The sequence below is a fragment of the Nestor notabilis genome, unplaced genomic scaffold (genome assembly GCF_000696875.1).
Source record: "Nestor notabilis isolate BGI_N333 unplaced genomic scaffold, ASM69687v1 scaffold3465, whole genome shotgun sequence".
Lineage (NCBI taxonomy): Eukaryota > Metazoa > Chordata > Aves > Psittaciformes > Psittacidae > Nestor > Nestor notabilis.
In genome coordinates, this window is record NW_009928666.1 from 120,337 (window position 1) to 135,419 (window position 15,083).

The 15,083-nt window shown below is 42.4% G+C and overlaps 1 protein-coding gene across 1 annotated transcript; it reads right to left on the reverse strand.

The window, feature by feature from the left end:
* Nucleotides 1–1,170: 1,170 nt before the first annotated feature.
* LOC104405787 (NADH-cytochrome b5 reductase 3-like) lies at nt 1,171–14,846 on the reverse strand (the record flags this gene model as incomplete). The annotated part of the gene is made up of 8 exons (XM_010014604.1): nt 1,171–1,516; nt 3,085–3,184; nt 5,419–5,504; nt 5,635–5,718; nt 7,378–7,507; nt 8,781–8,887; nt 11,393–11,465; nt 14,703–14,846. Coding segments are annotated over 8 exons (897 nt in total), but the record flags the coding sequence as incomplete, so codon positions are not given.
* Between the last annotated feature and the right edge of the window lie 237 nt (nt 14,847–15,083).

The window sequence follows — 15,083 nt, forward strand, 5'->3', positions numbered from 1 at the left end:
TTTAGTTTCATAGGTTCCTTCCTTGCAGGACAGCTCTAATCTCAGCAGCATCTCCGTTACTTAGAAGCAGAAGGCTTGGCACACAAGATGCCGTAAGTTTCCAAAAGACTAGGTAAAAGGCTGCTGTAAAATAAGCATATTAAAATAAAAAATTGAAAATCAGAGCTACAATGAACAGCACGTAAGAAACAGGTTTAGATTCAGTGAGACATTTGACTTCGCTGTCAGTTTGGTGACTTAAGGCTGTTCCCATGCATCCTTACCAAGCAAAACCCTTTGGAGCTTTGCCTGAGTAAGCCATGCAGGTGAGTCCCCCAGCTGTACGCATACCGCATCCAAAGCTGGCCTACCTGCTGAAACCCACCCTGGCAGCGAAACATGAGCTCCCATACTTCCAAATCCATCTCTGGGAAACAAGAAATTAGAACCAGGTCCAGTTCTCACCCAGCATTTTTTTCACTGTGCAGGACATGCAGAACAACTACTCTGTACTCCTATGGCATCATCCGCTATTTAAAAGTTAAGTAAGTACAAACATTAGTATCCTTTTTCCAGTATTCCACACACACACAAGCAAGAAATTCCAGCTATTTGTGGAACACTACACAAAGCCACCCGCTTTCTCTAGTTTCCTTCATTGCTTGGGGATGAGAACTGTGACCAGCTGGAAAAGTGTCTGCATTTACGGGAGGCTATTCCAAAATACAACGGAAACAAGTTTTGTGTCGCTATCTGCCTCCCTGTTCTGATTAGCAAGGCAGCCTGAACAACTGCAGTCATAAATGGTTAATTATCCTTCAGCTGAACAAGCATCTGTAAGCTCCTGATGTTGCAAAGATTATGCATCAAGGCAAACTCTCCTGGCCCTCATACCGTAAAAACTCTGTAAGGATTAAAATTTGGCATAAGCAAGGAGAATAATCCAGTACATTCTATATATATTCATACTCCATTCCATATCAAATACTGGGTGTGCACAGTGTTAGGAAGTAGGGTATTACTGCCATTTGATTACAGTGCTAAGAAAAAAGTGTAAATGAGTGTTTACTGCCCTAAGCAGCTATGCTGTCCTCCCTTGAGATGGAGTACACATTGCAGCCCAGCACTGTGCACCAACTACCTTTCCACAATACAGTTGTTTCTGTGCAACACCCAGTAGGTTTTGGTACAGTTGAGCTTAAGTGTCTTAGTCGCCAGAGATTCAGAAAAAATGAAGCATTTTTAAAGTAAATGTAGCTTCCCAGCACTGTGCATCAGCAATCTCTGTAACTAACTTTGCCCTGTTCCCCATTAAATGCTTTTTCCTTCCCTTCTACACAAGATCACTGAATGACCAGCCTTCTTTAGAAGGAGAACCTCATGTCCTTGGTGTAGCCCAGTTTGTCCAGGTTGGGAATGCAAGCATACTGGATCATTGGAGGAGGTCCACACATGAGGATCAGAACATCATTTTGAGGTGGAGGCAGGTGTTCTCTGATCATGTCTTGGTTCACAAATCCTTGGCTGTACTCCCAACCTGTTAAGAAAATTAAAGAAGGGGAATAAGGGAAGAAGGAGGAAATTATAGATATGCCACTTTAGAATGAAGCGTGGGGGCCTGGGGTTTTTTAGTAACATTCTGTAGCATTTATACACTCCACTGTCATTAGAGTCCTTAACACAGTTATGCTACATAGAAAATCTGCCACCTCTGCTTTTAGGATGCAAAACTGATGTATGGAGAAAACAAGAGCTAGGTTCTCATAAAGCCTGCTAAAAGCCCCAAGGAAATCTCAAGCAGAGCTGTGCGTAGAATGTGAAGCTTTTCAGCTCCAGCACTATGAAATAACAACCACCACCCTCTTCACCCCACTGTTTACTAGCTCACTAGCGGAAATCTAGCTGATGAAGTTGTTCCCAGTTGGAACACTCACAGTGCTATTGGTTAATACTAGGATTCAGGTTTACTCATCGCATCCTCAGCCCTGGATACAAAAAGCTGCTGACCCAAACCTTTGGGCACGGTAAGACTGACACATTTTTCTCCCACAGGTTATCAAAAAATTTCCAGTTTTGGTCCAGTTCCACATGCGGTTGTGAAAGTCTGCACAACAATGTTGAGGGGGGGCCTAAGGAGAAACTTCTATCACAGCTGCTAAGATCAGTTCACAAATATCAAAGAAAAGGAACAGTGATTAGAAATTCCAGGATTTTCCAGTAATTGCAGAAGATGACATGATAGCAACAGACTGTGGGGATGGCAAGACCTTTCCCCCCACCCCACTGGAGGTGTATTCTTGGTCACAAGGTAAGAGAAGGCATATGGCTTTTGCTTCTCTGTCCCAAACTACCACTGAATAGGAATGTGAATCTATCCTGATGTGGGTGAGCATGATGAGCAGTGATAAGATAAGGAAATGACAAGGAGTGACATGGAAACTATTAGGCCTTTTCACAACAGCAGCGAGTATTTAAGCCTTTTCTTCTCAAACTTGCACAGCTGAGGGAGGCACATTCAGCTACCTCATCCTCTTACCTAGACCAGCCAACTGTATCACATTATCACATTATCTTTAAAACTGAACTGAACCAAGCTGGAACAGTATTTCCAGTGAGAAGTACTGCTAATACAAAGGCAATTCCATTGCCTAGGAAGATCAGCCACCGTGAACTGCTGTACAATGACAGCTAGGTAGGAGTGTGCGCTTGGCCACATCTGTATGTGACACTGCCTCTGACACTCCCACTGCAGCTGTCTTAATGCATGCTCTAAACATGAGACACTAAGATAATGTGTTGTATTTATGTCTGTGGGGAAGGAGAAAGGAAGGTCACCTTCCAGAGTAGATAATGGTAAATGCTCAGGTGTAGTTGTGGGAGGATCACTGCACTACCTGAGGTGAGCTTTGTAGCTTTGGAAACATTGCCTTATTACACCTGAGAGTTTCTGCACATCACTGTGTGAAGAATGATGCTACTGGATGCATTCAGGCATGATACATTAAGCAAGAAAGGAGCTCAGAAATATGTACACAACATAGGATGTCTCCTGTCAAACACATGCATTAACTTAAGCTTCACTGGAAGTAGCATGTTAGCTCTTACTTTCAGGTGCTCTGTCCAGTGTGTACCAACACTTGAAGCGACCAGGATTCTGAACCTGGATCTCCTCTAGCTCAGAACGTAACAGGATATCCTTCTCAGTCTGCAGGATAAGGAAAACAATGATTATGCTCTGCATTTAAGTGCAATCCTCAGATGACCACAGAGCATTAGCTTCTCTACAGCCCTGTGAGATGGAACACATTATTCACCTCCATTTTACAGACTGAAGAGAGCAAACACAAGTTATTTCCATTATTATCCTGTGACAGAGCTAATAAAAAGGTTTATAACTTTCCCGAATCCTGACCATGCAATGCCTTCCCCCTGAAAAATAAAACAAAAGAAAACCTCTATAAGAACACAGAACCTTGTTCAGGGAATTAGTGGTAGCATAAGAAGAATAAAGCCCTCTTTTAGCACTCCTATTACAAAAGCAACTTTAATCAAAAAACTAACCCATGACTGCACACAAGTATCTCCCTAGCCCTCCATACTGTTTCACTCAGACAGGAAACTCCCAGGTTTTTCACCTCTGCCACTTCAAGTTTCATCAGCACTGCCATATGGGTTTGTTTTTTAAACAGGACATGGAACAAATGACCAGAAGGGTATTGAGTTCTGACTGGAACAATAAAGGTTACCCAGGGTATCAAGTACTGCTCCTCCCTGATGCAACACCATTGAAGGCCAAAAGAAAGCCTTATTCCCGTAAGAGCAGCTGCAGTTTGTGAAAGAGGGAAAAGGGTAGAGACTAAAAGTGATATCGTCCTCTGCAGACTTAGTAATTTGGCATTTAGGACACTACCATGTCTGTGACTGTGCGAGCAAGGAGGAACGTGCCAGCCACTATTGCTGAGAAGGTGCCTATTTCTGATTCTGCAGTTGCATGTGTTCCAACAAAGCTACTACTGGGTCCGACCAACTCAAAGCGTGCTGGTCAGAAGCACTGTACAAGCCCACGTACACTATCATCTGTAATCCAACACAGCTCTTTCAGGAGGGCCAAATAAATGTGTGTTTTCACAATCTTTCTTTAAAAAAAACAGCAAACAAAACCAACCATATTTTAAAGTATTAAAAATATTAAAAACCATCGAGTCTGCAGGCTTTCCCGACTGACCATTTGTCATAGGCTGCTTTATATTTGTGCAGTTACTGGGTACAAGGACTCTTTAAAGCCAAGGACTGATGTTTACACAAGCTGTTGTTAATATGCAGGCAACTGTTCCCCAAGTCCTCCCTGCAAAAAGCAATAGGTTTTCTATGTCATTAAAGCAGCTCTAGCCCTGTATTAGTCATTCTGAATTACTCATGGCAAATCCTGGTCTTCCTGCCCTGACACTGACTGCACTTTATGCCAACTCCTAGGGCTCAGCAGAGACCAGCTGCTGCAGCAGCACCAGCCAGCACCAGAGGGCACTGGCAGGGCTCTTGAAGAGCTGCTTTACTGTAATAAAATGTCAGAACAGGGCGTGTGTTGGCACCTCATCATAGCTTCTGGGTAGAAAAATCTTGGGTTTATAGTTCAGATATGGTAATGAGGTTCAGATAAGGAAACGAGGCATGACAGAAGAGAACCTAAACAAGATAAGAAAACACAGGCAGGGAGTAAGGTTCACCACAAAAAATGGCTCGTACTCCAAAACCAAAGATTCATTATGATGGAGAAATTTAAAAGCAAAGGATTAACACCAGAAAAATACCAGGGAAAGAAGGGGTGTTGCAGTTCAGCAGCACACCACCATTTGGGTTACCTGGTCACTGAAGCACAGCAGTACGACACCCCTCAAAGAGCAACAGAAATACATGAATAACTGACAAAAGGAATGGAAAAGGCAACAGCCATGCAGAATCACAGCTCTATAGTTGAGGGAGCAAACTGTTAACTTCAGCTTCACCTAAGGTGTTCTCAAACAGAAAGATTCCACATACAAACCCTGCTGCAAAGCTGGGGAGTTATGACTGCTGATGGAGACACACATCCACCTCTTTCATGTTTCCACTCAGAAAGACAGCTCTGAAAGTCTGCCCAAAACATTTAACAACTTGTACAAAGGAATGCAGAGTTTTGAAACATTTATAAACTGGATTAGAAACAGAAACGATGAGACACAGGAAAGGGAGCATTAGCTGGGAAGAAAGTGACATTTCTTAGTAACACTGAAACCACAATTCATTACAGTCCTTTTATATGAGAAGTTCCCAACATTTCAGTTCACTTCTCCCCTCAGGGTTTTATTTCTGCACCAGGCTTTCTCAGCAAGAATTTCATTTGCTGGGTGGAGTATTGTTAGTTAATTAAAACTTTATAAGCAGAACAAGGGACAGAATTACCTGGTTAGCAAACAGCAGCTGGCAAATGGTAGGGTCATCTTTGTCTTTCGCGATTGCTCGAATGATCTGCAGCATAGGTGTTATCCCTGAAAGAGAAAGGCAGGTCATTGATGTGAGAATGCAGAGAAGCAAAAGAAAGAGCAAGTGAGCATGTGAGAGAAAATATGTACATCTACCAGCTGCCAGAAACCATGGATGAATCTTTGTATTACGTACCAGTCCCACCTGCAATCATCCCCACATACTTCACTGTCCTAGTAACTGGTTCAGCTTTCTTTTCAGGCCGAATAGCAAACGTGCCTGGAGAGAGAAGAAGATGGAAAACATTCAAGCAAGCAGGACACACTGCCTGTGATCCCTTCCCAGCATGTTCAGCTAATTGACTTTGTTTCAGCCCTGTCACCCTGTTTTCCCTCCGTAAAGCAGGAGCAGGAAACAGACATAGGCGAAGATGTTGTGAATTAAAACAAATCCTGAAAGATGATCAGTGACTGCAAGACATGATGATAATATCAGACACTGACATGGTTATTACTTACTCCTGCCTACAGTACCAAGTCGTCACTATCTGTATTTCTATTTGTTCATGTCCCAAACCACCAGTGATATTCAGAAGCCCAGATTCTGAAAACAGTTCTACACAAGGGAGTCAGTCTGCTCCATGCATATTATTTTAATGAAAACCTGAAATATGCAGGGTGGGGTTTTTTTTGTATATTTATCATCTCCTCTTTTTGAGCTTATGTTCCAGTTTCAGCCAAATCTGACAGAGAGTTTGAAATTGCCCAAAATATTGTATTTGTTGTATTCACACCTCTCTTCATCCAGGATAACATGAACACCGCATACAAATGCTGGAAAAACAGTTGTCTAAGTTCTGCTGCTCACAAATCTGGCAGAAGGTTTTTGTGACACATTTGTGGCTGCACTATGCTGAAGTGAGATATTTTATATTGACATAAAAATACTTCCTACTGATAAAGTTCATTTTCACTTGGGAAATTAGCACTGGACAGCACAAATATAAAGTGTTTTTATCAGTGTATAAGCTGTGTCCATAAAAGCAGGCAGAGAATTCCCTTCTTTGAGAACAGTGTGATTAGCGAGCACTTCCATAGTCATGTAACAACCCCCCTCAAGATGGCTATTGACTTAATTAAGATATTAGCAGTTTCTTTTATGCAGAGATGCTAACAACAGCAAAGAATACCCATGTCTAGTGGGAGAGGGCAAGTACATTAAGAGTACCAGCTCGAATAGTAAATAGAGGTGACAGCTAAGGTTCAGTTCATGCAATATCTGTAATCAAAATGTAGCCAGAGAGATTCTGCTCCTCTGCTCTGCTCTTATAAGACCCCACTTGGAGTACTGCAACCAGCTCTGGAGATCTCAGCACACAAAAGACATGGACCTGTTGGAGTGGGTCCAGAGGAGGGCCATAAAAATGATGAGAAGGCTGGAGCACCTCTCCTGTGAGAAAAGGCTGCGAGAGTTGGGGTTCAAGAAGAGAAGGCTCCAGGGAGCCCTTATTGCTGCCTTTCAGTAGTTAAAGGGGCATATAAAAGATGGGGACAGGCTTTTTAACAGGGGCTGTTGTGTCAGGACAAGGGGTAATGGTTTTAAACTAAAAGCGGGAATATTTAGACTAGATATAAGGAAGACATTTTTTTTATGATGAGTGTGATGAAACACTGGCACTGGTTGCCCAGAGACGTGGTAGATGCCCCATCCCTGGAAACACTGAAGGTCAGGTTGGACAGGGCTCTGAGCAACCTGATCTAGTTGAAGATGTCCCTGCTCACTGAAGAGGGACTGGACAAGATGATCCTTAACGGTCCCTTTCAACCCAAACCATTCATGATTCTCTGATGCTCTATCGACTTGAACCCAGCTGGAAAAAAAACGTGATCAGTATTACTACTGCATCTGGATTAACTATATCTTCCGAGTCAGCCTTACCTTTTCCTTTGTAGACAAGCAGGCCACTTGGTCCTCTGAAGTCAATAGTATCCCCTATTTTTAGGCTGTCTAAGTATTGAGACATCTTCCCTCCATCAGGAAACTTTGGATGGACACCTCTAAAGTAGATCTGTTAAAAATAACAATGAAGTGATTTATCTCACAGCTCAAAGATGAGCATTTCCCTTCAAATATTCAGGTACCCATATTCCTCAGGCAAAGAACACAATTAATACATAAAGAAATACTGTCAATGCAAAATTGCCTGACAGTAAAAGAGAAGGATTAAAACGCCACTCTTGCCCCCAGTTTTGATCAGATTGGACACAGACTGGCAACTTCTCCATTGTATTTCTGTAACATAGAAAATATCTCTGAACAATCAACGTCACTTCTGAGAAAGATCTCTGACAGCTCAGTTGCAAAGGGATGTACCCAAATGTCCTTCTTTGGATGCCAACTGTTTGCATCTCAAACAGTAACAGAAAAAGTGCATACCAACTAATTGAATATTCAACTGTTCACCAACAGGTATCAGTGGGTGTAGTTACACTGCTGGAACTCTGCTGGGGCTTTTTGTTTTAAATCCCATGGATGTGAAAGAGTTCAAGCTGAGACTAGCTACACTCTCACAAGAATAGCATCATTTGCATGCATGGAGGGCCACACTGGGAAGAAGGAATCTTGTGAAATGTTTCTCTTTAGGTCAAAGATTTACATTTTTTCCTTGTCATGTCTTTAACATCATGCTTATGAAGGTAAGTAGGTAGTAAAAGGCAAATTCACGTCCAGTTTCACAATAAAGGAATAAAGTGTTATTAGTTGGAAAGAAGAAAAAAATTTAAGAGTAAAATACTAAGAGGAAATCCAACGCAGATATGCAGGCTTTAAATTTATGTCAGTCTTAAATGAATTTGCTTAGTCCAGCTATCAAGAGACAAAACCCAAGTACATCATCACAAGACTCAAAATCACATTCTTGCCAATTAAATCAGTCATTCACACTGTCTGGATCAGTAACAACAATGCTCACTGCTCTTAATGATCATAATGACCGTGATTTGCTTCAGAAGAAATTGACAGTTCAGGCCAGGTTAATTCCTTATTTCAAAAGGATTAAAAACGTGTGTAAACATCTGCAGGTCTACACAGATTTTGGAAGATTGCAAAATGCAAATACAAAAAATTACGCAGCATCTCATGAGACACACTCACTGAAGAAGCGCTTGTAAAATGCCACATGGGTTGTAGGTAACTGCAGATCACTTGTTAAAACAGTGGAAGTCTGCAGTGGCATGTAGCTGAACAGAAGCCAGCATATCAGACTTCACATAACACTCACTGCAAGCATAAAGGTGGGGTCAGAAGTTGCCCAGCCTGGTAGAAGAGCGTGACATTCTCACCTTGACAACAAGATCCACAAAGCCCTTGTCATCATCACTGGAAACTGGAGTGTAAGGTCTCACAACGAGAGCTCCATCAATCCGTGCAGACAGGTGGATGTGCTGTCCTGTGTGGAGGGAAGGAAAAAAAGCACTTGGCTTTCAAAAGATTTTTCTGCTGGTGGATGAACTGATTTGGCACAGACTGAAAACTCAGTGTCAAAGCTGCCCTAACTACCTTGTTTTGGGGAATCACTTTTTCCTCTCTCATATTGCTGACATGCAGCACCTTGCCAGAGTTTTTAACCATGCAGATTCTACCTGGAAGGGCAGACAGCTCTGCTGCTAATTTTATGTGTCAATCATATCTGTTCTGATAGCTTTTACATTTCCTAAAGCCCTAACTGTATGTGAGATCTTGCAAAAGATGTGACATGTCTCTCCTGTGCCAGCAAGTAAAAAGGACTCTGGAGGGGAAAAGAAAACTGTCAAGTGCTGTTCACACTTCTTTATTAACATATTAGTTATAAACTGTTGAAAGTTTTGTTACAACTGAGTTTATAACTGTACTTACTTTGACCACAGATGGCTCATGTCTATCAGGAGGTCTTGTAGCTGGCATTGCTAAGGCTGCCTAGACATAAAGCACTTTCCTAACCCTGCTATTTCTCCAGTTTGACATCTGAATGCAGTGATCACACTTCAATCTGTCACACATTCACTGAAATCTCTACAATAGTTTCGTTTCTCAATGTCTATGTTTTTGATGAAAAAAAACCACCTAGAATTAACTCCTTTGAAAGGGTTTCCTATAAAATTCCAACACCCTGAAGAGACCCAAGTGAAGAATACCTAGGGGAGGATTTGGTCTTTGTTATTTTATCACCACTAGGTCAACAGAACAAACTACCTCTTAAGATAGAATGCAGCTCTCCAAAGACGGTGCAGCTCCTCTGCCTGTTATGGGAACACAAATTGGGGATTTTACCAGGAGTTGGCTGGTGAAGCCAGAGGACCAGTGAGGCAAAGCAGTGGGTGAATGAAGACGTGCCACCTGGTGACTTGGGAAATGAGCAACCGTAACTCACTTGAAGACATCATGTAAGGGTGATTCAGTTAACCCTCTCAGCAAAACCTACACAGATCTGGTACCACTCATGTTTCCTGCTAGGGAAGACCTGAAGGCAGCTGCAGCCTTCCATTCCTCCTCCCGGCAAGGGGCGGCCTTGCCACCCCTCCTACAAGAAGAGCCCCATGGTGATCACTGCAGACTCTGAACCTGGGCAGACAGGACCACTGCTGGGGCACGTCTCACAACAACTGGTACAAATCTGAAAAAGGTGCTCCTCCCAAAGGGAAAACACGCCTTAGGCTCTTGTTAGAGCTCTACCCCACCCTGACAGGACAGCAGCAGGCAGGCTCTGCATGGGGCCACACACAATCCCACTGTTACTCAGACTGAGCCACTTCTTTTCCTGTAACACCCAGGCTGGCAGCAGAAACGAAATGCTGGTGCTGGGCTAAAGATGCAGAGTACACACCAGTATCTGTCCCACGGCTGCCACACCTGCTGCTCCCAGCTGCTTTTACCACTCTCACCAGCTTTCAGCTCCCCCTGCTTCCCAAGTCTCACCCAGGAAACCACTCACTTGGTTGCCCACAGATTAGACCATGCAGAGGACCTTTGGGAGCATGACTATGCTGCTCCTGGGACCATGCAGGCCAAGCACATGCCTTCTCAAGCTATGCTGAATTAACTGGCTGATTTGCCCTGACCTTACTAAAACACTGGAGGAAGCCATGGCATCCAGCAGGCCAAATTCCCCCCAGATGGCTTCTTTTCTGTTAGTGTGTAGGACAAGAACAATTAGAGGCGAGACAGCTCACTCCTCAATGTTCATCAGGGGCAAGGGCGGGAAACTAGCTTTGCCCTCACGGCTGCTTTGCACGATCAAGAAAATAATATATCCCAAACAACAGGGAACCTAAACAAACACAACGGACTGTAGTGCTGGAAAGGTGCTGAAGGACTATCATGAAACACCTGATTCACAGATCATTGCAAGAGGTTGCTAAAGCAGAAGTCCCTATTAAACACGAGCCATAATTAAATGCTCTTTATAAGCAGTATGAAACAACAGCACTAAGCTATTATGGAAGGCAACATGCCACATGGCAAGGCCTAAGGAAACATCTACTCCATGGTGATTAAGAAGTTCCATGAGACTGGCTGCAAATTCAGAAGTGAGCAGGTCATCTGGTAAACCACGTTACAGGAGAATTAGCAGAGAGCGTGGCCTCAAGGGATGGAAAGGGACCACTGAGACTAAGCACCATGGGAATAACACACAAGGGAATGCTGAGACTGGAAAAATAAGTAAAGACCAGTGTTTGTTTCTACTGTCTTCACAGAAACAAGTTGGATGTACACTCTCTGTAAGTACACAAGAATTCAGGCCCTGCAGATGACTCACAGCATGAGGATAATCTTGTAAAGCTCTAAATAGTAGCTCAAACTATGTGGACAGTATTCAAAATTCAACAGTTCCAAATGCAGGGGAAAAACCCCTACAAAATCTCTCATAGTACAATTAACCACACATGGATTCTCAGGGAGCACGAACAGCACATACCTAGAGGAAGGCCCAGAACGTGATCTATGGAAGGGAGAGCAAACCGAAATCTTCTTGTGTCATGACTAACTTCCTGAAAGAGGAAAACGAACAGTCAGCTATGCCATTGGGATTTAATGCTTGTGATTTCACTTGTAAAACCAATGCTCTGCTCTGGCTTCCTGCAGGATTGAATATTTGGGGGACAACAGCATCCTAACTGAAATTTCTGCATAACACAAATACAACCTCCTCTGCACATGGCAATCCTGCAGAGGTCAACTCTTCAAACTCCCAGAAAACTTAACTTTATCTCAAATATTTTAGAAGTAATACAGAAATCAAAATAGAAATAAAGCAGACAAATGCAAGTACTGTTCTGATGTATATTTAAATGTAAATAGTAAAACTTAGTAAGATATTCATATGCAGATTAAGACTAAACTATAACTTTCTAAATAGTATGAACATTTACCTTGCCTTCTGCGAGAAGGCCATGGGACAGAAATTAGTCAGTTCTTCAATTCTCATTTAAGTTTAAATATGCATAAGTTCAAGGCCAAAAAAAATTGATTTTGTTGTACCAAAATCAGATTAATTAACTATTTCAACGTAGATTATTTCAGAAAACACTAGTGACTCTCAAGATGATTCTGAAGTAGCAACCTGGTCCCCTCTGCTATGCTAACAGCCTTAAAAATATTTTCCCCATAAAAGAGGAATTAATACTTAACTGAAATTGAAAAGAGCCCTCTATTTAGATAAGTACTTTATTATAAAATTATGACAATTCTTTTGCTAGGAATATCATGATTTGAATAAAATTCTGATAATGAGTAAATAAAATGCTATTTCTTATCCTGTGTAAGTTTTCTCTCTTAAAAATCGGGTCACATTCATGGGATTGAAAAAGACAGAAAAAAGAGACAGCACACAGTTTAATTCCTCATCCAATTACTTTCGTTCTTTAAAGCCCTATGGGAAATAATATCCCTTCTAAAGACAATTCCATAAACATTCTATAAAATACTGTAACCTTTTTTAAGGGAAATGCTAAAGAAAGAAGGGAACTGAGCAGCAGTCTACAAAGAACTTCTCTGTACTTGTGTCTATTCAGGATCAGTAACCGCCACTGAAACTTCCACTAGAAAGACAGCTAAGGTGGACTTAACACTGCTGCTCTCACACTGACCACTGGTGTTTCTGTATCAAGATTTCAGCACCAGCTAGGCCACTTCAAAGCTGGATTTTACCAATAATCCTTCATCTCAAGAAGCTGTCTTTGCTCAAAGCCCTGTCCAACCTGGCCTTGAATCACAAGCTTTGAAGATCAGTGTGTTTGCACCAGATTTTTGGAAAGATGTTAGAAGATATTAGCACTTATTGTACCAAGTTGATATTTTTCAAAATTAACTTCTGTTTCCAGGACACATTTCCCATTCAGGCAAAAATTATAAACACTCATTCTCAGTTGATCAAGGTACCACATGCAGCATTATCTGACCTGGCTATGGAAGAGCTGTTCCTCCACCCCAAGACTTTAAAGAAGGCATACAAAAAACAACAGGGTGAGAAAAAAATCAGTATTTATTTAAAAAAAAAAGTCCAGTGAACTGTGAATTCTCTTCTGTCATAAACTGCTACAGCAGAAACCTGCAAGTGGTTTGATTCTCAGAGGCATGTGTAGTGCCTCAAGCTTCTCTTCCCTCCTGCAGGTCAGACAGACTGTACCTGCAACCATGTGCTACAGCTCTCATGAGAAAGTGGGGAGTATATAATAATAGTGTTGTTGCAGTCCACATGGGAAATATATTCACTAAGTACACATGGGAAATAAATTCACTAAGTACACATGGGAAATAAATTCAGTAATGGCACCCAGCCTGTCCTGGGTTCAGCTACAGCAGTCATTTTTCTCCTTAGTAGCTGGTGCAGTGCTGTGCAACATTGATAACACTGATGTTTTTAGTTGTTGCTAAGTAATGTTTACTCTGACCAAGGGCTTTCGCAGTCTCATGCTCTGCCAGGGAGGAGGGGAAGCCGGGAGGAAGCAGAGGCAGGACACCTGATCCAAACTGGCCAAAGGGGTATTCCATACCACAGCACGTCATGCCCAGTATAGAAACTGGGGAGAGTTACCCAGAAGGGGCCGCAGGTGGGGCTGGAGATCAATCGGCAGGTGGTGAGAAGTTGTGTCCTCTCCCCTTGTTATTTCCCTTATCATTATCATTATTGGTGGTAGCAGTAGTGGTTTGTATTATACCTTAGTTACTGGACTGCTCTTATCTCAACCAGTGGGAGTTACATTCTTTTGGTTCTCCTCCCCATCCCTCCGGGAGCAGGGGGAGGAAGAAGCCGGGGAGTGAGCGAGCAGCTGCGTAGTTCTGAGTTACCAGCTGGGCTTAAACCACGACACAGCCCCGGCAATGGGCAAGCTTTCAGTTCCCACAAAACTGGGATTCAGAATGACAGTATTCCTTTTCTTTGACAAACAAAACAAATGAAAGCCAAGCTATCAGCACATTAGCTCTGTTCCAGTCCACGGTCCTTTTCCTGTAACTTTCTGACTAGCTCATTGATTTAAAAAGTCAACACTAAAATATCTTCAGGTGTGACTTCACACCAGAAAAGCCAAGACTTCTGCCTCATGCTTTTGATGGTGAGTTTATCCAAGGGAAATCTGGACTTTTTACTTTTTGTGGTTTTGGCTCCTTTCCACAAGTTGAGTTAACAACTTCTGATAGCAAGATCCACCCCTGAAAGGGTCATGACCTTTGTCTGGAAACTAGGTGAGTAGTGTGGAAGATACAGAATGGGTTCTACTTTTATCAGAGAGAAAGAGAAGGTGACACAGCTCAGGTACTGTCAGGACTACACCTGTTAAACATCTTTCTTCCTGTAACACATTAGAATACACAAATCCAGTAACAGGAATCAGTATCAACACAGTTCTGACAACCACTATGCTGAACACTACTGACCATGAAAAAACTGCCTGCTCTGCCTGACAGTGTAACTTCTGTCTCATAGAGAACCTAGCAGTGCAGAGTGTAGGGATTTCTGCTGATGTACCACATGACATGAGACACACGTGACAGAAACTCCAAGTCTGGTCATTTCTAAAGCAGAATTCTCCACTTTAACTTGCTTGGAAACAAGCTGCTTGCAGAAGTGCATATCTCAGTTTATTAGGCAAAGAGCATTTATAAGCAAGTCTGTTCCTTAAAATACAAGTATTCACTCTGCTGCAACATAACCCAAGATTTAAGAAGCTACATGCATTTCACAGTATCCATGGAGAGGGCATGCTCAGCACTGTACATGCACTTACCTCCTTATCAATCAGCCTCAATGCGTACTTCACCTCAGGATCCTGCAGAGTAATTGCAGGACGGGGATTCCTGAAAAGCCTCAGGAAGATGGTGTAGATGAGCTTTATTGGGTATGTCACAACCCATCCCAACTGCAGCAATACAGAAAGAGAGTTAGACACATGCACATAACAAGAGAAAGATATTTTTTATTTTGGTGACAAGGAATACAGCAGTTTGACATGACAATCTAACCCCCAGAAAAACTGTGGGGTTTTGTACTAATATGAGCAGGAAGTATTTAAAAAAACACCAGCTAGTGTAACAGCTTGCTTTGTGAATACCTGGTGTTACTCCTACGTCAAGGTACTTGGCATACCAGCAGGCCTGCCAAACCCAGC